The sequence below is a fragment of the Argopecten irradians genome, chromosome 2 (assembly GCF_041381155.1).
Source record: "Argopecten irradians isolate NY chromosome 2, Ai_NY, whole genome shotgun sequence".
Classification (NCBI taxonomy): domain Eukaryota; kingdom Metazoa; phylum Mollusca; class Bivalvia; order Pectinida; family Pectinidae; genus Argopecten; species Argopecten irradians.
The window spans coordinates 39,053,253-39,080,078 of NC_091135.1; the positions used below are offsets into that span (position 1 = coordinate 39,053,253).

At 33.7% G+C, this 26,826-nt stretch overlaps 1 protein-coding gene across 1 annotated transcript; it reads right to left on the reverse strand.

The window, feature by feature from the left end:
• Nucleotides 1-1,709: 1,709 nt before the first annotated feature.
• Nucleotides 1,710-26,170, reverse strand: LOC138315429 (uncharacterized). The gene is given in 18 exon segments (XM_069256446.1): nucleotides 1,710-2,901; nucleotides 3,609-3,690; nucleotides 3,815-4,020; nucleotides 4,259-4,301; nucleotides 4,519-5,020; nucleotides 5,123-5,249; nucleotides 8,220-8,388; nucleotides 8,549-8,703; nucleotides 9,132-9,255; nucleotides 11,660-11,836; nucleotides 12,073-12,204; nucleotides 13,394-13,598; nucleotides 17,351-17,647; nucleotides 18,067-18,096; nucleotides 19,380-19,436; nucleotides 20,675-20,702; nucleotides 21,241-21,523; nucleotides 26,001-26,170. Coding segments are annotated over 17 exon segments (2,892 nt in total). The 5' UTR covers nucleotides 21,518-21,523; nucleotides 26,001-26,170; the 3' UTR covers nucleotides 1,710-2,620.
• Nucleotides 26,171-26,826: the final 656 nt, after the last annotated feature.

The window sequence follows — 26,826 nt, forward strand, 5'->3', positions numbered from 1 at the left end:
CCGTACGTTGCTGCATGTTTACGCCCATATTCATCAAATGTATTAAGTGTCTGTAGGTCTGTGATTTGTCAGGGTTTCGTATTTAATTAATATGACATAAACCAGGGGTGGATTAGCAACGGTGACAATAACCCCTGGAATATCGTGGATGATGCCCTCCGAATAAATTAATTTATCTGCATCCCTTTGAAATCTAATGTTTTACCAAATCAATATCAAATTAATATTTTGAACACCAATTGCAGTCTGGATTTCAAAATAAATATAAATTTACCTAGGGGTAATTACTTGTTCGAAAAGAAACTATTTTACGTTTGAAATTTATAACTACCCATCAAACAATGACCCGGACAAATTCTATCCAGGGCTCAATTTTGTTTTACACTAGAGTAATTCCGAAGGTCTTTTTCATTAAGCTGGTTGTTTCCTATCGTAAGAATAACTTTCTTCTGTTTTGTTGAATTTCGCCTCATACCTTAATTGAATATTAAGTTATATCAATTTAATTTAATATTTTTTTATTTTTTTGTTTTCAAAAGAAACACCAATTGGTAAAATGAATATGTGCATGAATGCAGTTACCATAGATTTATTTCAATTAATGTAGCTGCAACACCGAAAAGAAATATAACTTACCTTCTATCACCATTCCTTAAAGCCTTAGAGACATGACAATGTCATCCTGTCCACCGAGGGATTTCAGTTGAATTGACAATACAGGTCCCAGATTCTGAGTATTTATGGACCGTCTTAAACTTCCTGGTTCGGAGTAGTTGAGTTATCGATCTAGCTTTTTAATTCAATTTATCTGATCATATCAAATCCAAACTTTCGTCGTGCTTATCATGTATTTCACTTTGGAGGCCAGTGTGTGCATAATTACTTTCAAATTCATTCTCATTTATTGAAAGGGTTTTGACATTGTCACAAAAAGGTTATAATGAAGTAATGGTGGCATGGGTAGGATATAATTTTACATATAGTACATCTTTACATATTACAGAGTTATTTCCCTGTCGGGAAGGTATTGATTGTGACGTCGTTATCATTTTTTTTGGGGAGGGGATACGTTGGTTTCTCTAAAAATTATTACGTTTTACTCACAAATAAACATGACGTAATAATCGGTACCAACCCGCAATGTCAAATAAATCTTAATATACGCTTAATATGCAGAAAAATCAATCCATGTCAAATCTTCATGTATTGATGGTCCCTAAACGTGACTAATAATTTTGTCCGATGAAAAACGAATGTGATCCTTATATTTAAGGATGTGACCCTTGGCGAGCATGTCGTGTTTCGAACCAATGGTTGGAGGGAAATCTTATTGCACGATCATCTGTGAGAATTCAGACACGAATGGGGTTTTTTGTTTTAAAATTATATAAGAAATGACGCTTGGCCTGTTTAATTCAGGATGTTATTTTTTCTCAAAAAGCTACTCAACTGATACCGGTCTTAAAATAGTCTAGGTGCCATTTTAAATATTCTATGACGATGTAAGACTAAAAACGGACGTCCTTTTTAGCTCAGAAATCCTTAAACAAAACAGTCAATTAACCCTGATGACAAAAATCAGAATAAATGTAATGATTGAGAAGCAAATGTGGCGGGAACATAACCCATGATCAGCCAAATAACCGATGCCCACTGACCCGCAACTGATAGGTTATGCTTGATTTAGACCATTTGTTCTTATACCAGGACAGTTCAAAATCATCGTACGTAACTGATGTGGATATGAAGGATAGGAGCATAGGAATATTCTATCCGAGGGGTTTGCGACATTTTGTGACCCCATGTGTAGAATATCTCTATCCTTCATATCCTTGATAACCACATATAAGACAGTCCTTTTTCTCATACCTCGACATTTTTATTTCAATTTCACAATTAAAATATCTAGACATTTTAAAATATGTAACAACTAGTTCTTAAAAAAACCACCGCAACTGTAAGTCACTTCTGTGTACGTAAAAATTGCTATATATTTCTAATACAAATATTGCTGTTTGCCTTCTTAAAGTAAAACTAGCCTGTTCACTAGAATTAAAACGTCAAATGTTAGCGAGATAGCAAACAGCTTCTTTTGTTGACGTTGTAACGTCACGAGGTTGTATTTTTATTCAATTCAATTGATTTTATTCCAAATGCAAACAGCATATAGAATTACAATAAAAATATATATGATAACATATTTCGTATGTGTACGATGGCGGAGAACATAGCCAATGTCATACAACACAAAGTATGATATACATTACTAAAAGCATGCCTGAGTGTGAGATAAACCTACACTACAGGTCTGAGATAAAAACATAACCAGAAAGTACTGTATAATGTCCATAACAATAACACGGTTATCACACATAATGTGACAGATAACTATCGTAAATACATGATCAATAAAGATGTAAAAGAATACTAACAAGCAAAATCATCTACGATCAAACTGAAGAAAAGAACTGACTTCACTTAGAAAATTCTCCGCCAATGTAAAGTCACTTAATACTGACAACGGAGAAACCAGTCGTCCCACTCCCTAATAGAATATCGTGACACCACCTCACATCCTTATCATTGGTAGTTGTTCATCATCGTTTGGTCATCGCACTGTTTACTTCATTTTTGACTCCACGTATGCGATCAACTCTTGACTGCAGCCACAATGTTGTATGGACTGAAGGAACCCTCCAGGCAGTCTGTCCCCGAGGGCAATAGCCTGGTGAGAGAGACGGAACTTATCGAGCATTTTCCCCTTTGCATCTTGTTCACTGAGGTCTAGACTTCTAATATAATCCACCTGTGCCTCGGGGATTTTAAGAACGACCGCCAAATCCTTCCATTCTGGTCCCAAAAGCTTCGACATGCTCAAGAGTGACAACTCCGAAAACAAACCTGCATAAAACATAAATATATCCACGTGAGATCCATATTCAGCATTAAAAATTAAATTCAAGCTATACAATCGTTGAAAAATCTTAGTTTTCAGCAAAAATATTAAATTTTAATGCTAAAATGGATCAAATCAAAAGATACGCTGCAGAACAAAATCAATTATCTATGCATCCTGTTTAACATATATGATTTTGTATATGTATTTAAATTGTCTATAACTGTGACACTTTTACCTTTCAACATTCTATGTCTTTTGCCTAATATTTCATCACTAGATTCACTATTAGTACATTTCCTGTCTTCCAATTAATATAAATGTTCAGTTTTTCGTGGGATAAAAGCACTTTTTTCAACAAGACTTGTCATCTTTTTCCCATACGTTGGTTTCACTGCAAATTGTCAATGCCAGTTCAAACTCTCATGATCAACTACTGAGATCAACATTTACACATAATCTCATAAACATCCTTTCTGTCATTTTCCATGTACACACAAGGCCTTGATTAGCAATTGGAAAGTCCGATTTATGAATGGGGTTCGTTTACTACGCATAGCAATGCGTAGTATTTCAGGAGGCTTTCTTTTTTATTTCACCTACGAACTACAGTTTTAGGTACGGAAAACGGAATTGTGATGAAAGAAAACTGGTTTAGAGAATATTTTCGATTTTAGAAAATATTTCTATCTTGTCTTTGTTAATGACCGACCTGCTTTAGTGTACATGGTAACAAATCGTCGAGCCTCCTCACACCAAGGGTAGCTTTTCACCGCATGTAAAAGTATCTCAATCTGTAAAATATAATGTTAGAGCTAGTATACTGTGTGTATATACATCATAAACAAAATAGGCATACCAAAAGTGTTGAAAGAGTGTTTGTCTATGATATTTCTTTTTAACTTTAAGATTTGATACCTTTCTGGCGTGTTCATCTTTGTTCTGATTGGCCCATATAAAAAATGTCGTTTCGTATCTGATGACGTCAGGATCATTTTTACATTGTCTCTCCACGCGTTGTTCTATTTCCTTCACTGTATCCGCCGTATCCATGGTAACAAACACGTCATGCATCTCATTCCTGTCGGCCATCTTTGAACTGATGAACTTCCCAAGAGCTTGCACTAAAAGAAAAAACCTTTTTCTCATAAAACATCATTAAATAATCCGTAGAGGTGTACAAACATTACAAATATTGACATCTAAACCAATAACAGCTTAAATACTTCAATAGCAAAGTATAAATTTTTCGCAAAACATGGTTTGTGCTCTTTCGGGGAAAATATGTATCTTGCAAAATAAAAGTGGTTTACAAAACACATCAATTTGGTTTTGAATATTATAACAAAAATGAATTCTTACGGTCGCCGTTCATAGACAGGTGCGAGAGGTAACGCTTGGATATCTACAACATAAATACATCAGGTTTATTATTGTATAAATAAAAAAATGCTTAAACAACTATGTATACACAGAAAGTTAACTTTAAATGACAATAATATTAAACTACCGATTGCAGAAAGCGGATTCGAAAACGATGGCGACTTGTTAAATTCAAGTCTTGAAGGTACAATCTGAAAATAATTATAACTTGTTATTATCAAATGCAGTGTTTATCTTACCTTCATCCACGTGACCTCCACCGCGTCCGTCCTCTCCCTTAGGGGTTCCCTAGCCCTGACCCTGTAGTGTAGAAGACCTCGGAATCGATCGTCATCCATCTGCTCCAGGGATTTCTTGTCCACCACGTATATATTGCAGTTTAGTTTACAGGTGTCTTTGTGGGCTTTGTATGGGATTTCCACCATTTTGCCCTGGTAAAGTCGTCTGTCGAGATACTCTAGACCGATATTTCCAGACATGTACAATTCAACAGTTTCTCCGTCCATGATATTGAAATCGGCCAACTCCATTGGACCTCTGGTGTAACCATGTTCCTGTAATCGACTGATCTCCTTCGAAGCTTGTTTCGCTGGCAAAACGTGTACGACGGTTTCAGCTTGATTATCGTCTGCCTTGTGTCTGCAGACGAGCGTGACGGTCGTACCATAGTTGACAAACTGATCGGCAATGTCTTCAATGTCTTTCTCTGAGGAGTCATCAGATACTGTTAGCGACAGCATCCTTGAATAGAAACAATGAAAATATATATCAGTAAGTTAAAATGATGAGAATTTGTGGTATATATAACGTTTTAAACACCCAAAAATGGAAAATCATACTTACTCAAAGCGTCAGTTCCCTTTTTGCAGGGTATATTCCAACTCTTTGTGAAGCTTTTTGGCGATTTTTGGATCTAAGACTTTCCACATCCCGTCATCTGCACGGAACACCAACACTGAGCGCCATTTTTCTTAGAAAAAAAATCACGTTTTGATGTTTTCTTGGAAAGTCATTAAGGACATAAGATGACAAAGTATCAGAAACAGTAAGAAATATCAAACACTGAAGGTATTAAACTTTTGGTTTAAGTGTGGCTTACTAGGAAAATAAAAAACAAATCTTGTATAAGACTCTGTAGATACGAAGGAAAGGAATATTCTACCTGAGGGTCGGAAAATGTTTTTTTTCAACATTTTTGATCCTGAGGGTAACATCCTATCTATATATCTACATATGAAAGAGTATTTTTCTCTCATACCTCGACGTTTTATTGCAATTTTACAAAAACCATGATGTCCCTCCATTTTGAAATAAGTTCGAAGAAACCCGCGACTCCAAGTCAACTCTCTATACATGAAAATTGCTCAGTATTTTCAACGCATATACCTTTGATTGTATGATAGTACAGGAATTCCATGGAAGAGGTGTGTCGCCTGCACAGCAGTTTAAAACATCCCAAAAATAGTTATTTACAGTTGAAAATATTGTTAATAACTAAGTGAAGTTATCAAGTCACGTTACTCTTACAAACATTGACGAATATAGATTAGTATCAAACCAATCTGAGATCTCATTGATATCAAGCAATACACAACATTTGTTTACAAAATATTTAAGTTATCGCACGGAAACCAAGAAATCGTCTGTTTTGACGATTTAAAGTCCTGTAACTCTTGCAAGTATTAACAGATTTGGACCAGTATTAAAAAATCCGAGATCTCATTGATATAAAGCAATATACCAAAGGAGGGGTAGCACTTTTGGCCGTTTTACGGCCACTTAGTTATATGCAAAATATTGTTCATAAAGATACATTAGGGTCAGCTGCATATTGTAGGTTATTTAGAATATCCGATTTTTTCTGCGCTCATGGTAATTCTATGGGTCAAAGGTCAAAGAGTGAACATTCACAGTTTCATTGTTTTGACTAGTATCAAACAAATCCGAGATCTCATTGATATAAAGCAATATATCAAAGGGAAAATTCACATTTTCATTGTGTAAAGTCCTAATTAAGAAAATAGAGATGAATTTAATTTAAAAAGATATTAGAATAGAGATGATATTTTTTTAAAAAGTTTTTGCATGTAAATATTGAGTTTGTGAAGTTCAGTTCAAAAACTGATGAATAATTTAAAAAGTAGGTCATAATGACCTAGTTAAGTATTTGTTCTATTTAAGCATTAGAAACATTAATATTTTTGTTGAAAACTAAGATTTTTCAACGATTTTATAGCCAGAGATTGATGTTTAGTACTTTGAATTTTGTCACCTTCTACTTTATAAAACTACATACTAGGGTCAAATAATTTGCTGTGTCACGTGCATAAATTATGTCACATTCAATGGAAAGGTATCATCTGTCAACTAAGTATCTTCTTGATTTTCCATGTTTAAAGCTATTGAAATTTGTTTTAAGAGAAAATATTAAGCAACATCTACATTGCAAGTATGATGATAGAGTTGTGCCTGCTACCTCATTGCATGATCGGAAAAAGGCGACTAAATCTGAGATCTCAATTCTAGTGGTTCCCTAGATAGAAATTTATTGGATTTCTGCCTCAATCATCACACAGAGATGGTTTAATTTATCAAGTAGACTTTCCAATCACTACAAACCAGTTATTTTCAAGAAAACACCCGCTAACGGTGTACGCTTGATGTTTAATACATTACATAAATGTATATTGTTTTCGAAAGCCACTAGATAAAGACACAGTTCTAACATTTATACTTGCAATGTAGGTGTAGGTTGATATTCTCACATAAAACTTAATTAACTTTAACTCTTGATTAAACATGGAAAACCCATAAGATACATAATTGGCAGACGATACCTTTCATTGAATATGACTTTATTCATCCCTATCACCCACTTTATGACTCTAAGATGCAATAATCTTAAGCAGCAGATCATGACAAAATCAAAATAAAGCTTTAAACGTCACTTTAAAGCTATGAAATGATTGAACAATTAAAGCATTTTCATAAAAGTAACCACACAAGTAACCTAGCCAATGGGACCCTAGGATTTAATCATTAAACATCATTAAACATTAAATTCAAGCTATAAAATCGCTGAAAAATCTTAGTTATCAACATTTTTAATGCTTAAATGAAACAAATACTTAACTAGGTCACTGTGACCTACTTTTGACAACATTCCCATCACTTTTTTGAACTGAACTTCACAAACCTAATGTATACATGCAAAAACTTCAAAAATATCATCTATATTCTAATACTTAGTTAATTAGGACTTAATTATGAAAATGTAAATTTCACTCTTTGACCATTGACCCTTAAATAACCATGAGCGCAGAAAAAATCCGATATCCTTTTAGACCCTAAGGTATCTTCATGCAAAATATTTTGCTTATCACTGAGCGGCCGTAAAATTGCCCAAAGTGATAACCCTCCTTTGGTTAAAATCGGACAATAAATTCGAGCGGAAATCATGGATTTATCTGTTTTGACGATTTTAAAGTCCCGTAACTCTCGCAAATATTGGCGGATTTTCACCAGCATTGCATTCATCCTATATCTAAGCAAGGTTTGGTTCAAATCGGATAATAAATACTTAAGTTATCGCACGGAAACAGTTTTCCGGACGCCGCCGACGCCGACACTGACGTCGTAATAGTAATACCTATGTGTCGCACTTGAGTTGCAGGCGACACAAAAACCAGTTTCTAGTAAACCAGTCTAGGATTTTTGTTTGTTTGTTTTTTTAAGTTAATATTTTATCGAGAAAATAGTAATTTTGTTGCCGCCGTGATGTCATGAGGCTGTATTGCATGGGTAATCATGTTATACAGCCACAGGGGACGTGCGTGTATTGCACTAGACCTTCCAGTATTAAACACGTAGGCATGAGAGAAAAGATGGCATATTTATAAGATGGCCATTATCAATTCACACATGTCTAAAAAAGGTTTACCTTCGGCAACAGTATTTCCTGATCTTGCTGGAATCAACTGTCGAATCTGTTTTGTGATATGGCTATTTCCAGAATTATCTAAGCAAACCAATACCTTTTCTGCTGCAGACGGTCTCTGAAGTAGAATTTCTAGAAGATGCTTTGTCCTCTTGTGAACATCTAGCTCTTTCTGAAAATTAAAAAAAAAATATTATTTCCTACTCACTTATATCCTTATGCAAATAATTCCCTCTTTGAATCATTATCACTGCTATTATATAATTTAATGAAACAGATATTGAACATTTCGTTACATACATTTCCTTAGATATAAATAAATCATTTTGTACTTTGTTATCGTTAGCTTCCTTGGCATTAATCACGCTCTCCTTCTGTAAATACTTTAGGAATTGATCCAACCGTAAGTTAGGGAAATCCTTTCCAGAAGTAACCATTCTTCTCAAAGCCGTATAAACAGCCTCCCTTTCCTTACATTGGACTGAAACTGTAAGCAGAGGTTTTTTTATCGACTGCGTTCGCAAAATATACGGTTCAAACAAAATGTTTATGTCCATAGAAATGATATACGATAGATTATAGATATTAATTAATAATTAATAATTGATAGACATTTAAAATCACGTACAAAATTTAAAAAAAAAAGTTTATATTTGTCTAATTAGAATTCAAACGAGGAAATGGTCAACTGAGAACGCATTTGTATATTTTGCCAAAATTTACCAACAAAAAACGAGTCGACAATAATATATAAGGTTAAGACGGATGCATAGACATTTTTTGCAACTAAGTTATGTTCAAGTACACCTAAGAAGTAATATACAGGCATACAAATATCACAAGTTTAAACAGGGTCTTAAACCTTAAAAAGTGCTTCTGAAGGACAATAATAACTATTCAAGTAAAGAAACTCACGCTTTTTCTCGGATATTTTCACATTGATATCTGATGTTGTTTTTTTAACACAGTCAAGATCCAAATGTACTTGTGCGCCAAGGAAGTTAACGTGTCGATTGTGTGTTTCTTTAACATCCACTACCTAAAATATAAGTAGTTCAACTTTTGACCCAAAATTCAAACAAAGACTGTATTCATCATAAATAATAGGAACCATGGTATGACATTTTAACAAAATCCATCGATCCGTTCTCTGGTTATCGTCTGGAAATCAACATCTAGATAGACAGACGGATACAAACACTATGGTGTATTATACTTTTTAGCGGTAATGTGGTAAAAAGGATGCAAGAAAATCCTCACAAAAATACAATTCATGGAGATAAATATTGCTATACTAAATTTCAGTAAGGGGGGGATAATGGAATAAAAATCTGCATGTTAGCATTTATTGCTGTCAATAATTTTCGAGAAAATCGTACCAAGATTTTCAAGGTAGAGCATTTTAACACCATGAAACACTTTATTTGTCATTGATAAGGACGTTACCATGATAGAGTTATCCCCTTTATTCTATAATTTCCCTGCATATTTTCCTGTTGCTATATAAGCTAGATGCCAATATTTATGTTTAAAAAAATCAATCTATTTGTACTGAACATAAAATAACACTATACGATCGATGGGGTTATTACTGTTGTTATTTTAAAAGCAAATAAAATAACTTATTCATAATTCCATAAGTCAAAATGTTCCACAAAATACCATTTTGAAATATAGCTATGTCATAAAGTGCATTTTGTTTTACGTTGTGTATCAATAACCTTGTTAGTCCGGAGGCTTAAGCAGAAAATCGTGCAGGTTGTGATACAAGTATGAAATTCGGTACACCATTACTATGAACTTATACAAAGTATTTGAAAACGGGACCTGAAGCGGAGCTTGCTGCTGACCATGGCGGCCATGAGACACAATACGAATATACAGCAACTTCCCAAATCATACATTCATACACGCAACAAACTGCTTACCTGGGGGACCCTGGTTGTTAAAAGAACGTTAGGCCCAATCAACCAACCAATCAACTAATTGTTTGAAAATTGTTTGACAATAATTATAATTATTCAAAATGTTGGGAGATCAATACCAATTTACATTACCATAAGAGCTATTTGAAAATAAAAGAAAAAGAACAGTTTGGACACCTTTTTGATGAATATATCACACCAAAAACAAACTCTCACACACTATACTTCTATGTATTAGTTTTCAATATATTTGAAAATTCTAGTATACGTTTCATGACAATGTAACAAATGGAGTTTTGTTTTCAGAAAAATCACAGTGGCTTAATTTTAGTATGTTAGACACCGTCTTACCTAGGATTACCCAAACACCAACTTCAAATGCCTTATAGTACATGAGATAATGTCCATACAAGATTAAACCTTAAATGATAACATGGCGAACAAATGGACCAAAAGAAGAACACGGCGAAACTTTTAACTACCTCCCTTGGGAGTTCCCTGTCGATGACCAAGCGATTCTTGTCAACAAATATGTAATTTTAATCATAACTTAACCATACTTTGAAAGGTCTTCAAAATTATTAAAAACGAAAAATACGGCCGACAACGTTTATCAATTATTAACATTTGTATTTGTATAAAGCAACCCAGAAAATATAGGTCTAGTCATAACAACAATGACTCTTTATGATTAGCTTTCAGGGTATTAGATTTTAATGATATCTACCGCGGCTATTTTGAAAAACAAGATGGCTGACAGCAACCTTTGCAAATTACTAACGTTCATATTCAGCAACCCTAAAAATATAGGATAAGAACAAAAATTAGGATTCTATATCAATAAGTTATCAAGACATTATAATTTAAACGTTTCTATGTCGGCCATTTTGAAAACCAAGATGGCCGACAACAGTTTTACCCATAACTAACGTTCACATATGCACTCAGCAATTTTAAATATAGGTATTGAACCAACATTATGATTATATATCAATTAGTTTTCAAGGAATAATGTTCTATATCAATAAGTTTTCAAGATATTGGAATTTTAACATTTCTATGTCGTCTATTTTGAAGAGAAAAAAACAAAATGACCGACGGCTTTTACCAATTATTAATGTTTATATTTGCATTCAGTAACCCTGAAAATATAGGTATAAAACAAAAATCAGGATTCTACCTAATTTAGTTTTCAAGATATTAGACTTTAAATATTTCTATGGCGACCATTTTGAAAAATGCCATGGTCGCCAGCAGCAAGCCCCGCTTGGGTTCCCGTTCACAAATACCTTGTATTAGTTCATAGTAATGGTGTACCAAATTTCATACTTGCATCAATGAGGCTTAAGCCTCCGGGCTATGTTTTCAAAAGAACCTTACGATCTCAATACACATTCAAAATCAGATTCTGGTGCAACACATAAAAACAGAACAAGGTCTACACCAACTATACGAAATGAATGATTGTGAAAACCTCTTCATCTATCAAAATAAATTTTGCACAAAATTACCACTCACTCCTATCTTGATGCTGTCGTTCTCGTATCCGGGCGGTACCTGTATATCCATACAACCTTCAGTGATGTTCAGACCGTTTTTATTCACCAGGAACTTTTTCCTCTTTGGTACAGCGGCGACCATCATTCTGAATGTCTTTAAAGTTGTGATTGCAGCCCCAACATAGCTAATCCCTTTCTATAAATAAATAGACAGTGGTCTATAAACCCCATCACCACGCTTGTAACTTTCTCGAAAATATTTTTGTAAGCTGACAGTCATAGTTTTTTAACCATCATATTTCACAAAATCTACAGTTTTTCCGAAACCAGACCATCTCTTTCTGTAGTCCTGATAACAATTTGTGATCTTAGAAGGCAAAACACTTTTTAGGGAAATAATTAAGCCTCCGAAGTATATATCTCTTTACGTACCGGAAAAGCTGTAACATTCCGTTTTGTCAGTAGGTCCGGTATCTCCCAGGATTCGTTGTCGATGCAGACTTTAATCTCGGGTTCATGTCTTGTTCCATTGATAGAATAGGGTACGTATACCTCCATCGGCAACTTGTAGATAAAAGTGCGAAAAATATCAATATTATGCTTTCAATTAACCTGATGTCATTTTGCATTTTGTATTGTATGTATTTCTTTTCTCCGACATTGAATAGAAATATGTGTGTCTGCTAGCACGATACTGCCTGGGGATCGCTCAATGTTTGATATTTAATTCATTAAATGATATATAGGAATCAACCAACAAAATGCGAAATAGACCTTCAGAATGGTACTTACAGAAGACTGAGCCCATGATAGAAGTTTGTCCGAGTCACACGTTGGCAAGTTGATATAAATTTCAAAAATAAAAATCTTTCTTTCTAGATAACTATGATATGAATTTGGAAAATAAGATTGAAATTTAAGTTGAAAATAACAAATTTGATAACAAATAGGTGCAACATTAATATTGCAGAATCTTTCCATACAGAATGCACCTTGTTTAATAAGGATCCCGTTTTTTCTATCTAATATTAGAATCTATACTTTAGATATAAAACAATACAACCATATTTGATTTGGCTATTTTATTGCTATACAGTATACAGTTGTTTCATAACATATCAGTCAAATCTGTTTCCCGAGGTGTTTGGACCAGCCCGATGAACTGTTTTCCGAAGCCGGAGGCCAAGGGAAACAGTTCATTGGATTTGTCTCAAAACCGAGGGGAAAGAATTTTGACTGATATGACTTGAAACAACTGTTTCGTTACCTGAACCGCAATCTTAAACTTTTCGCGAATTGCGGCCAGAAAGACCTTAGTCGAAAAACTGGGTCCGGCGCGCCGGTGTTTATGACGTCACCAATTAATTATAACGTCAAAATTAACCGCATGCAAACGTTCCTCGCCGGTCAACAGTCAAACTTTTCACCGGTCAATAGTTTCTGAGGGTTTACATATTTGTAATGATTTTTAAGCAAGTTCATGTGAAAACAGTCAAAAATACTTTATTTACATTGATATAGGGAGTCAGGTAACAATAAAACCTGCCTTAGCGACAACATGTGTATACAGGCCACCTATTTATTAAGACCACGTTTCGAGGGATAACCATAAAGATCATCTATCTATAAAGACTATCCGTTGGGTAGTCTTTAGAAACATATTTGACTGTATTTAATACTATGGTCAATGGAACATCCTTTTGTTGGTTGCTCTTTTAAAACACATTTTATAAATGTATATTCAAATACACACCTCTAGATAAGCGTCATTCCTCGTAGATTTTATCAGAATAGGACACGACGCCTGCTCCTCGTGTGGGATGTCCAGCCAGTCCGCCATTTCGATCTGACCTTCCATGTTGTTACACTGAAGTGAACTGAAGCTTCCTTCCATAGCGTACACTACACAGAGGATGTCTGTGTTTGTATACCGGTCTCCCTTGGACCTATCCTTTAGTCTAAGTAAACAATGATTTATACTGCCATTGAAAAGTATTTCAGAATGACGTTAAAGTCTGTGTTATAGCGTATTGATGTCGCTTGAGGAAAGAGGATTTCGTAATCATGTGGTTTACAAATCACGTTGATATATAAAAAGAACCGTGTGATTTTTTTTTGCATATGTGATTAGTATATTATCAGCTGGTTCAATTTTCATTATCCGTGTAAAGGAGGAAACCTGATGTGACGTCGTGACAGAAACAATTAACCGACGTAAGGGTAACTGGTGTGACTTCAGGATGTTGATGACAGTGAGATAAGATGTATCCGCTGGATTCTGATAGCAACGTGTTGCCGTTGAAATATTTAAAATGTAGGTTTTTGTAAATATGTGATAAAAAGTGTGCTAATTGCATATGAGATTCCATGACATTCGTCTCGAAGTTTTAAATTTTGCTCGCCAAAGATCTCAAAAATCTTAGTTCAAATCATTTCATATGAAATGAACACTCATTTAAGATCCTATATTCATCGATCGCAACAGTATTCATTATTCAATCTCACATTTGTCATCCTTTTAATGTGTTCCAATCTTTCAATTTTTATAAAAAAATGTCCATTCTCCAAACTTAAGCCGGAAATAACAAATTTAAACAAAGGGTGTGTTTTCATTTTGTTTAAATGGAAAATTAGTTCCCATTTAGCTATTCATACGTACAGCAATATTTAAAAATTGTACATAAAGTTTGAAATCTTTAAGTGTACTTATATGACACTAGGTGGATTGTCTCCCTTGGTTTGTTGGTGCATAATCATGAATTGGTTAAAGTCATTTGGTTTCTTTCCAATGAAGATAATTACGCAATTATCAATTAGTAAAGAATTCTTAAAATAGAACGGGTTGATTTGCATAGTTAAAAATACCTCGTGTATACGTATGTTCGGTACCCGGATAGTAAACAAAAACACGCATGGCCGAGAGAGAGAGGGCAGTTTTGAGCAAACGGTGAGCAATACAATGTTCTATAATTGTTTTAGTATATGATACATATCAGATTTCACAAATTATAAATGTGTCCTGTCAAAGGTTACATATAGTTTATATAAAGCTTAATACAGAATACGTATTAATCGAAAAATAGTGGATGTAAATAGTGAAATGCGTACATGGGGCACCATATGGGGTATTTTATCGTACCAATATAAACACGTGGCCGTGTCAATTTTGGTAATGATCGGTTGATTTTAACTTTCCTCTCGTGTAATAATTTGAGATAAATACAGTATTTATCCCAAACTATATATTGATAAGTAAATATCATGATACTACTAATCTATTCATAATTTGAGAGTTAGGAGAGCACAGTATATCTAAAATACTTAGAACATATGTAAAGAGGTGGACCAATAGCTTACTATATACATGTATAACTGCTTTCTATTTCTTCTTTGGGTATCTTATAACGATATTCTTATGTCTATGAAATATGTGATAGTACATGTAGATGAAAGATTACTGGAATCGGTGCTAGTCGAGATACGTCAATCTGTATGTTGAGACATGTCTGTATTATATATATTACTTTGCTCGTTATCAACACGGTTACTGCACATATATATACGATAGTATACATATCGTATATTACATCTATACATATCTATTCTCAGTATTCATGTACCCAACATGTATGTGTTTGTTAGGACCCAGCACTTAATTGACATATATACCGTTGCTATTACCTCCTTTATGTTTTTTTATCAATTATACATGTAAAAATTTTCTGGTATATATTCCAACCGGGGGGCTATATACCGATACCTGTCGAGATTTCATTTCTGTATAATTAACTGATTAAATGTTTCTCGATTACGTTTCGTGTGGTTAGAAAAGGATCATCATACATTTCATCAGAGTACGTGTGTATATACATCAAGTATTGATTACCAGGTGCATGAGTCTTAATTATCGTATGGGCATTTTTAAATATACATGTATGCCTACAGTTTTATGTACACGGAACGAATTAAAGTAATCAAAGACTCGCATTTATATTCGTACAAACGTCAGTATTAGAGTGAACTAAGGGGATATAAATATTGTCAGACTATTTCATCATTAAAAAGACACAACATATATTATTTTGACCCATGATGCTACCTGGCGGACTATCAATTTCCGTCAGTACGTAATTCTTAGTACGGTATACATGTAAAAAGGAAAAGGGAATTGAAACTGAAATTTCTCTAATTTCACGAGTGTGCATTCCATTTTACGCCGAACGTGAATTATGTTTATTAGCATTCAGCCTATTTGTTTTCATAGAAAAAGTTCGATTTATGGAGCAAGTCTAAAAGTTTATGCGCTAAATAAAATATGTAAGAAAAATAGGTTCGTGATACCTGCTAGGACTTTACCAGTCTTATTAAAACGGATATTTAGAAATCATTAACTGACTGTTTTTATACTTCATTTCTTAGTACTATTCAATCAAACCAAATTATTCTACATTTTGTACATGCATTCCTTTTCCTGTCCCGTGCATGCAGTGAATTATGAGATGATATGAATCACATAGGCCTACATGTGGTTCATTCACAGGTGTTTGGCTCTATAGACATTTTTCTCTCTTTATATACTGACACAGTATCACACATATATATGTGTGTGTAGAAAAAATAGAGCCAAACACCTGTGGTTCATATACATGTATCTTTACATGTAACATAAACATAATTATGTTTCTGCATGTAGTAATTTTAAAGTTCATACTAATAATTTTATGCTACAATGTGGATTGTACTCAGTTAGTAATTCATGATCATGATCACTTGTCATGGATATATCTGATAATGCCGATACACTGGTCTAAGTTTATGTTCGGTCTTCGATGGGGTAGAACATGTGGGCTTACCAGACTTCGTATGAATGTATACATCGCTGTATTGTTATACAAAGAACCAAAGTGTAAGATCTATATAGCAGGTAACGACATGGCGTGTTTGTGTTTACTTTCATTTGTTTACGAGTTTTGTCGAGCCACCCCATGGGAGGCCTCATCAGGTAACACAAACGTGTGTTCGGTTTCGATGTACATTTCAATAAAGCCAGATTAGGCCATATAGGCATCTATAAATCGTTAATACAAAATACATAAGATCAGCAAATAAAATAGTAATTATAATTTTGTTAATTGCTTGCTTTCCATTCAAGAACAAACACTTTTTAAATAGTTTTAGCCTAGTTTTATATAGAAACTACATGTAAATACATAAGTTACATGTACAACATGAATTTTAGGTCCACCGCGTGGAATGCGTGGGTTCGTAACGTGCAGTCGATCGCGATCGAGCAACTTGACCGCTAAATTGTCGTTGTTTGAAGAATTGGTCTCCCTCTTCACCACGTTCCAACAGACGCATGTGTGTTCGCTGACACGTATAAGTTTGGCGAGTTGCGTTCGCCATGCATGATGTAGAAGTTTGTTAGGGAAATCCCACTTTTTATGTGCCTACGCATGCGTACTAGATTGTTTTGGCTCTGGGGCGGAACTACGGATTTCCCCCTCTCCGAAGAGGGGTTTTCTATTGTTTTTGAAAAACATGGAAATGTTGGGCATTTTTTATTAGCGGATATTTTCATAAGGATATATGCTCTACTATTCAGCAAAGTTTGGTACTTTATGACGATATTTTTTTCACACCAAAACATAATGGGGCTTTAACTGAACAAATACTGACATATTATTTATTATACATACAAAATACTTACATCAGAGGCCTCCAGTTATCAGGATTTCTGCGCCATTTCTGTCTTTCCTCTTCCTTCTCTTGTTTTTCTTTTCTATCCTTTCGTTCTTTCTCGTTTTCTATGGTGTTAGCATAGGAATTTATGCTATCTTGTAACGTATTTATTTCGGCTGCTGCCAATCCTTCTTGTGACATTATTTTATCACAAGAGGAGTTCACCTTTTCAAGGAGCGCCGAAAGTTTCTGCAAGCTTTCGGCAGATTTGGCATTTTCTTTAAGCTGTTTTGCAATGTCTGTGTTACTGTCTTTCTTTGGTTCTCTTTAAAAATAAGAGAACAAGAGAGAGAGGAAAAATGATACAAATCAATTGGATCGCTCTTAGACGATAAGTCAAGAATACGGAACAGTAATTCCAACTCTAGTTGAGGATTAGAATTAATTTAAGTTTTGGGGTTAAGGTTTTAGGGTTGTGGTAAGAATAAAGGTGATGACAAGAATTAAAATAATTTTTTAAAGATCCGTAACAAACTACTTTTCAGTATACTAAACTTGAGCTGCTTTCTGTATTTCAAAACTGATTGCGAGAAAAGTGCTCGCAAGTGTATCAAAATATACTGTCATACTATCCATTTGTCAGTGAATACGTCCATTTTACATGGAATAATTTTTAAACATATCATTAACTTTTCATTTCAGGTTTTGGCAAGGCTGTGCAGTTTTACAATAAACAATACTTACAATTGCGTTGTTTTGACATTCGCGGATGAACTGTAAAAAAAAAGAAGTAAAAGAGATTAACAACGTAATAAACACAATTTCTCTCATACACAAAGGTGTAATACTTGCTGGTCTCTCATACCTGCAGGTGCAATACTGGCTGATCTCTCATACCTACAGGTATAATACTGACTGGTCTCTCATACATACAGGTATAATACTGACTGGTCTCTCATACATACAGGTATAACTACTATGGTCTCTCATACGTACTGTTACCTTTGGTCTCTCATACCTACAGGTGTAATACTTGCTGGTCTCTCATACCTACAGGTGTAATACTGACTGGTCTCTCATACCTACAGGTATAATACTGACTGGTCTCTCATACCTACAGGTATAATACTGACTGGTCTCTCATACCTACAGGTATAATACTGACTGGTCTCTCATACCTACAGGTATAATACTGACTGGTCTCATACCTACAGGTTAATACTGCTGGTCTCTCTACCTACAGGTGTACTGTGCTCTCATACCTACTTGCTGGTCTCTCATACCTACATGTGTAATACTGGCTGAGTCTCTCATACCTACAGGTGTAATGATGGCTGTAATGATGTGTTCTCTCATACCTTCAGGTGTAATACTGACTAGTCTAACGCAATACACTCGCCTAAGGCTGTTTTGCATAGCTCGTGGCATCATAGCGTCAACACAATTACTCGACAAAATTGATAATCTAACATAACACGATATGTGGCCATGGCAACGTCCGGTGTGAATAAATTAAAAAGTAATGGTCATCGTGTTTTGATGAGGTGATACACATGCTGTGTAGCTCTGGTATACGTTGTCAATGACCTCCTTTATCTTAACTCATAACAACTACTCATGATGATAATGCAATGAAACCGCTTCTGAACAAATGATATTTCATCACGGCAACCCATGCAATACAACCTTATGACGTCATGACACCTACAGAAATGCTGTTTTTGTGTAAAATTTGAACGTCAAGTTCAGAAACCTTGGAATTTTTGTCAAAGGACGCAAATGTATGGATTTACCATAAATATATCGCGCAATTTTTATGTTTAGAGCAATGACTTACATTAGCGGTTTTCTAAGAAATTATTACGGGAAAACTCAAGTTAGAGGATGTCTATAAAAAAACGCCGAAGTATGAGAGAAAATACCTTTTCATATGTGGCTTGGATGGATAGAGATATTCTGTCCTCGGGATCATAAAATGTTGTAAAACCCTATGCAAGCCTTTTATGACCCATGAGTAGAACATTTAAACCTTCAACCTAAATGTATAATAAACTTACCGTTGCCTGTTTGCAGTCACTACATTGGGTTGTTCGTTTGTATTGGATACAAAGGATCTGCAAAACCAATTAACAACGTTATAATATTTCCATTTAAAGTGTATAAAAAACAGTGGAAATTCCCGAGTTTTTATTAAGTTGTGATAACATTGCGTCTTATTTCAGGTTTTGATTTAATGACCAGAGAGAAATTACACCTCGTATTCCAGCATCACGATAAAATGGTAAGACGTATATTAAATCTGATTTTTTTATGAAAAAAACACTGTTTTGTGTGTCAAGCCTTCGATAATCTAGAGAAAAATTGTTTCACAAAATATTAAACGAGCTTTACAAATTACAAAGGTTATCAAGATACAAAATTGAAATGAAACACATTTGGACAAATTTAAAAGTATAACAAAAGTATTAAGAAAACAGACAAAACAAATAAGAAATTATATCATTTTCTAAAAGAAAAACTATTATTTTTCAAATATAATAAAACAAAATACATGTGTAGTAGAAAATAATTCAAAATAGGATACGTTCATGTGCTTATGACCTTGTATCGTTATTTTTCTAAAATTAATTGATTATAATGTTATTTGAGTACAATACATAATTAATGTACATTCAAAGAAATTTAAATTAATTATTTTATGTCTCACATTTGATTGGCCTTTCCTATTTTCAATTTTCCATGGTTGGACTTGTTTAGGAAAGAACAGAAAAGCGTGCAAAGTAATGTTTAGTAAGCTAACTGGTCGTGAATACTATTAAATAGCTTAAAAACTAAACTTATTTACTAACTTATTTACCAACTTCAGCCAATTTATTTTCGCGTTCGCTAAAGTTTTGTGTTTTTCGCGGGTTATTTGAAGTCGCGAAAAACTTATCGTCGGGAAAATGTTTCAATGGTAGCTGATAGTGAGTTTAGATTGCAAAATTAAATCAATGTGAAAAATTCATTTAACACGAAAACACTTTTTAAAAGTAAAGCTATGTGGAAAATTTGCGTGTGATATCGTTGGTGCCAATTAGTTTCGTATTTAAATCAGAACAAATGAAACCACATTGTCAAATTTTCCTTCATTCGGAGAAGATAACCCACCGATTTATTGGTGATTTTATTGGCAAAGCATAGAAAATTCTTCTGATTGGGTTAATTAAGAGGTAGTATGCTATACATGTAGAAGGCAGAGGCAATAAATATCACAATCTGTCTGTTGTTGGTGGTTGTTATCAAATACGTGGCTTGTTGATTTAGCAATACATTCCAAAGTTAAAAGGCGACATAGTGAATCTGTACATACCTGTCGCTTACATGTTTCTGTGATGGGACTGTAAGTAAGATAATAAAATCAAAGTTACCAGTATCAATATAAAAGTCATTTTCTTGTAGTAAATTCCTCTTAGTTCATTTTTATCGAATCAATCTCAAGTTATCCTATTATGGAATACCGTCTGTGTATATCACAGAGTTATCTCTCCTGCGTGGCTATCTATATTGCGACTTAATCATTGTTTGAGCGAATCTATGAAATGCATTGCGCTCATAAACACATGATCAATACCGATCTATAAGGGTTGATTACTAGAATATATGCAAAAACATGATAGTATAATAAGACTCGTGATTGGACTCGATGTGCCATTTAATTTCATGTTAAATTAGTTCCCGGGATATTAATCAAATTAATAAGAATTACTTGGATTGAGGACTAACTAACGTTAAAATATTTAACAGTTAAGCTACATACGTACTTTATTTTTACGCACATAACAAACATACACAATCTTAAACTTAAGCAATGTCCATGCAATAATTCTTAAAATTTTATGCTCTACCTTGATAATGTTATGTCATCAGAATACGTACCAAGCTTTTTGGATAAGTCCAACATAATTTGTACATTGTCGGCCATCGACTTTTTTACTTGAATCGAGAGATCTGTAATGTCACCGTTTACGTCATCAACGTAACCTTTGACCTCGGTGATACCATCATTGGTCCTAGAAACGAGGTTATCTAACCGGGATTTGTACCTCTGTGCATCTTCGACGGTAGCTTTGGCAGGAGAGATGACCAACCCTCTCCATTCTTGGGAAAATCCCTGAATTATTGTTTTTGCAGCGACGTCATGTTTCGTTGCCATTTTCTTCTGTAATAAAAGGAGTGTTATCACTTTGGGCCGTTTTACACTAAAAATTTCAACTAGTTATTTTCAAGGAAATACTCTCTTATGATGAACACTAGGTGTTTAATACATGTTTGCTAAAAGAACGAGATTAAGATTCCATATTTAGTCGCCTTTTACGATCATGTACAGGCACAATTCAAACAACATACTTGCAATGTAGGTGTTGCTTGAGATTATCTAATAAAATTTAAATAGATTAAACACTTGCTTAAGATATGGAAAACCCAGAAGATACATAGTTGACGGAGGATACTTAGAACCTTTCCATTGAATATGACCTAAGTCATCCCCGTCACCCAGCTCATGTAACCCTGAGATGCAATCATGAAATAAAGCTCTAAATGTTTATCTAAAGCTATGAAATAGTTAAAGTAATTTCATGAAAAACCATAAGATTTCAAATGTAAAAAAATGCATTTCACAATCATGACAGCAGGCACAATTCTAACATCCTATCTTCAGTGAAGATGTTGCTTGAAATTAGCTTATAAAACAAGCTTAAATAATTAAAAAAAAACCTGTTTTAAACATGAGAAAACAGCGGTTGATTAGTGGTCAGATGATACCATTTATTGAATACGATTCAATTCATGCATGTGACCTAGTCAATGTGACCCTAGGCCATGTCAAGATCTGCATACATGCAGTACTAAACATCATTATCAAGCTATCAAATGGTTGAAAAATCTTAGTTTTCATAAAAAATCAAGTTTTTAATGCTAGACTAGAACAAATGCTTAACTAGGTCACCTTGACATACTTCTTTAATTTTTCAGAACTGAACTGAAACTCAATATTTACATGCAAAAACTGCAAAAAATATTATCCCTATTCTATTATTTAATTAATTAGGACCCAAACAATGAAAATGTTTCTTCATGCAAACAATTTTGCTTATCACTGAGTGGTCGTAAAACGTCCCAAAGTTATACCCCACCAAATTTTGTTTTCAATTTCTGTTTGATGTCAATGATGTTTAATTTAGTATCGCGATCGTACTGTAATAAACCCACAATGGAAACTAAACAAATGGTGAAAATAATAACTTTTGTCACTGACATTGCGAGACAAATAAATGGATCTTAGACCCAATCAAATCACGAAGTTTAAAAAAAAATATGTTAGTATCTCATATCATACAAAATGGCGTCTCCTGAAACAAAGTATTAATGTCATAGACAAACGAGAGTTCATAAAGAAATTTGGAATTCCCAAGGATTCATTTGAATTAACTTAGCGTAATAATAGTAAGATTACCTCTATCATAACAAATCTATTTATGATCAGAGGTATTATAGTCGTCGATTGACTAGCATGTATTATCATTTTAATAGACAATTACGCATTTAACTGACATATAAAACCATGCATTTAAATATCAGTATACAACACCACTTTACTAAAAAGAATACTCCAAAGCAAACTCATATTACTATTGATATTCTGTAAATGCATGCTTCAGAGTTATCTATTGATTGTGGGTAGGTTTTGATTGTGGCCTCATAACGTAATTCTTTTCAGTAAAAATATTGCGAGTTACGCTCATAAAAGAATGGTGTCACAATGGATACCTATTTTGACTTGGCCATATGGAAAGTTACCAATAGCTGGATTTAAACTTCCTGGTTTTTCACGGAGCATTCATATTATCACTTCCTAGTTCATTTCTTTACAATTATACATTCAAAGTAAAATTGTGGGACATATATAGGGGTAATAAAGTATGTTGAATATGTGGAAACACTTCCAAATTGCTTGGTTTCCATAGTAACAAATTGGTTGAAATACAAATATTTTTAGATACGTATAAGTGAAAATTGATACATGTTGGTTATGGGGTATGATGAATAAAATAATAACTTCGAAATACTTTGTTGCCATGGGAATGAAATCAAGGCCCCTAATTGGTCAAAATTAAGACTGTAGCCTAAATGTTATTATAATTCTTAGTTTAAACATATTTCATTTCAAAATCAATATAATTTTGTTTCGCTTTTTAATATTTTCTTTAACTCCATTAATAACTTTAGTTACATAAGAGGGAAAGATAATCTTTTGAGTTTAATTTCTAATGAAAATACATGTTTTTCCGATTATTATTTGATTTCTAATATTAAAGAAGAAACAACAGCGTGTTTCACCTAAGAGCATATTTAGCTGTAAAGCCTTTTTTGTACTGTAAGGGGAAAACGCTAGAATAAACATGCACTAATTTTAGAGTATATATCTTAGTTAACAAAATCATATTGCTATTTTTTGTTTTATTAGGCTGCCAATGGTCAATTTTTAATTTAAAGTCACGTAGAGCAAATGTTGACTTTTTAGGAAAATCTACATTTAGGCCTTTGAAAAGCTAATTTCCGGGATTTCTATTATTTTGTAAAAGCGTCTGCTTAAATATTATACGTAAGGCATGTTTTTAAAATGATTTGATATAGTGGACAAAATCGATGACATGCCAAATATTTAGAGCAAACCCAAAACCTTTACTTTTATCTTGTCATTTTTTTACAAGAAAAATAGAAAAAATAAATTCCCAGTCTAACCCGTTAGTCAGTATTATCATAAAAGGCTACAGAATAAGAATCTGTAAAAAAAGTCTCTTTGATTACCAAACAATATAAAAAAAAGGGAAAAAAATTGTTCAAAACAAGGGGTCCCCTTGACACATACCCAGAGTATGATTAATAAATATCATTTCAGGACCTTTATGCCTTACACCCTAATGCTTTAACAAAAAGTCAAAAGAGACAAAAAAAGCACATTTTAAATAGTAATGCACCGTAATCTTTAACACTGCAAACTTTCAAAGAAATTGGAACATGGGCGGACTTTGCAACCCCACCTTTTGACATAAATCATTATTTTTTTTTATTTCTTTACACAATGATTTTGGTAAGTCTGTTGCAATGTAATCAGAGGCAAGTTTAGATAACTAAAAAACTACCTCACCCGCTGAACAATGTTTAGCATAAACAGAAATTCAATTGAGGAAAGGCTTCACAAAATTCGTTATTGACAATAACCTTAAATAGTATGAGTGATTCAAAAGGTATTCCGAAACATAACACTCTGAATATACCATTATCATTAAAGCGAAGTGGGGACACAATGGATGGCGTAAAAGACTTCATGAATAGTATTGAACATCTCCAATCAATAAAAAGACAGAATGACATTGATCTGCCGCAAGGTTACACGGTCCACATCCAATTTAGTCATTAATAAAAGATGTTTTTCAACGTTTTATAGATTTTGTTTGTGATTTTATATATCTAAATTTTATTCAAATAACATATATCATAACAAACCCATTTGATAAGTATGATCTTAATGAAATTCTCATTGATTTGCATTATCAAACACAGTCAATTGCATTGAATAACATTGCTGAATTGTCAATCTGTATTTCACAACGCTTAATGCATTAGTATTAAGGAACTAAAAACACTTTTTTCTGTATTTTAAAAAATATTTCCGGACCGACCGAGTTCCATTGCTGCATGTTTGCGGCCGTAGTTCAACAAAATAATATGGCCATAAATGCATGTCTTTCCTGTTTTGCTTTTCTATTTGTTGTTGTAGAGAGATCAAAAGGAGAACGTCATGTATTATTTTGAGAGAAAATATAATTACTTCCAATTGTTTCATACATGGCCTTCAAGTGTAGCTTTTCTATGATATTGACGCTCACAAATGACTTATCTTTAAAATCTGTTCAGTTTGCAGGGAGTACCAACAACAGATAAGACAGATAGTTTGGCACTTTAGTGTACATCAACATAATCCCATGACTGTACAATGTACGGCATTGAAGTTGGGCGTCGCTCTCTGTAATTTTGGGAGGGCGTCTCTGTAGTCCTGTGATTACTCAGGGTTTTAGATTTAATCAATATGACATAATCCAGGGGTGGATAAAGCAAAAGTGCTAGTAACCCTAGAATATCGTGGATGATCTCCCAGGAAAATAATCAATATGCATCCTTTTGAAATAAGGTGCATTCTGCACTGAAAATCTAATGTTTGTTTTACCAATTCAGTATCAAAATTTATATTTTCAACAAACATTTCCAAATTGATATCATTTTAACCTAGGGATAATAACCTGCCAGAAACATTTTTTACCTCAATTTTCTATACACCAGGGCCATTTTGAAGGTCTACTTTCATTAAGCTGGTTATTCTCTATCGTAAGAGTAACGTTCTGTTATGAATTTTACATCATACCTCGATTGAATATTAGTTTGTTAGAATTGTACATCATACGTTTTATCAAATAAGATTTCAAAACTTATTTGAAGCATTAATCATCGTAACTTAATATATTGCTTCATTTGATTTTGAAAAGAAAGCACCAAATGAATATGTGCATGAATGCAGTAATAATAAATTTATTTTAATTAATGTAGCTGCGACACCGAAAAGAAATATATAATACCTTCTATCACCTTTCCTTAAAGCCTCAGAGACAATGCCGTCCTGTCCACGGAGGGACTTCAGTTGAATTGACAATACAGGTCCCAGATTCTGAGTATTTATGGACCGTTTTATACTTCCTGGTGCGGAGTAGTTCAGTTATCGATCTAGCTTTCATACCTGATTAATTTATCTGATCATTTCAATTCAAAACTTTCGTCATGTGTACTATGTATTTAACTCTAGAGGTCAATGTATATATACAAGTCTAATTTTCAGTTCATTCATTAATGTGAAAGGGTTTTAGCATTGTCACAAAAAGCTATAATAAAGCTCTGTTAGTCTGGAATGGATTACCTTCTATATGCATATTACAGAGTTATGTCAGTGTCGAGTAGGTATTGATTGTGAGTCAATAATTTTCTCTAAAAAGTATTACATTTACTCACAAAAACATGATGTACCAATCGATACGTACCCGCATGGTAATATAAATCTTTAAATACTAATGCAGAATAATAAATCCTTGTAAAATCTGCATGTATTGATGACTAAAAATGTGACTTACTATTTTGTCCGATAAAACAACGACTGCGATCCTTATATTCAAGGATGTGTCCAATGACGGGCATGTAGCTTTTTGAACCAATGGTTGGAGAGAATTCTTATGACATAATCATTTTTGAGAATTCAGAAGCGAATGAAAACTTTTTGTTTGAAATTATAAAAAACAGGGAATTTTCAGAGTCTCTCGGCATCTTTAATTTAAAATGCTATTTTTTTCTTAGGATAGTCGCCATTTAAAAATATTCGATAAAATACAAAACTAAAACTGACGTTCCTTCAAG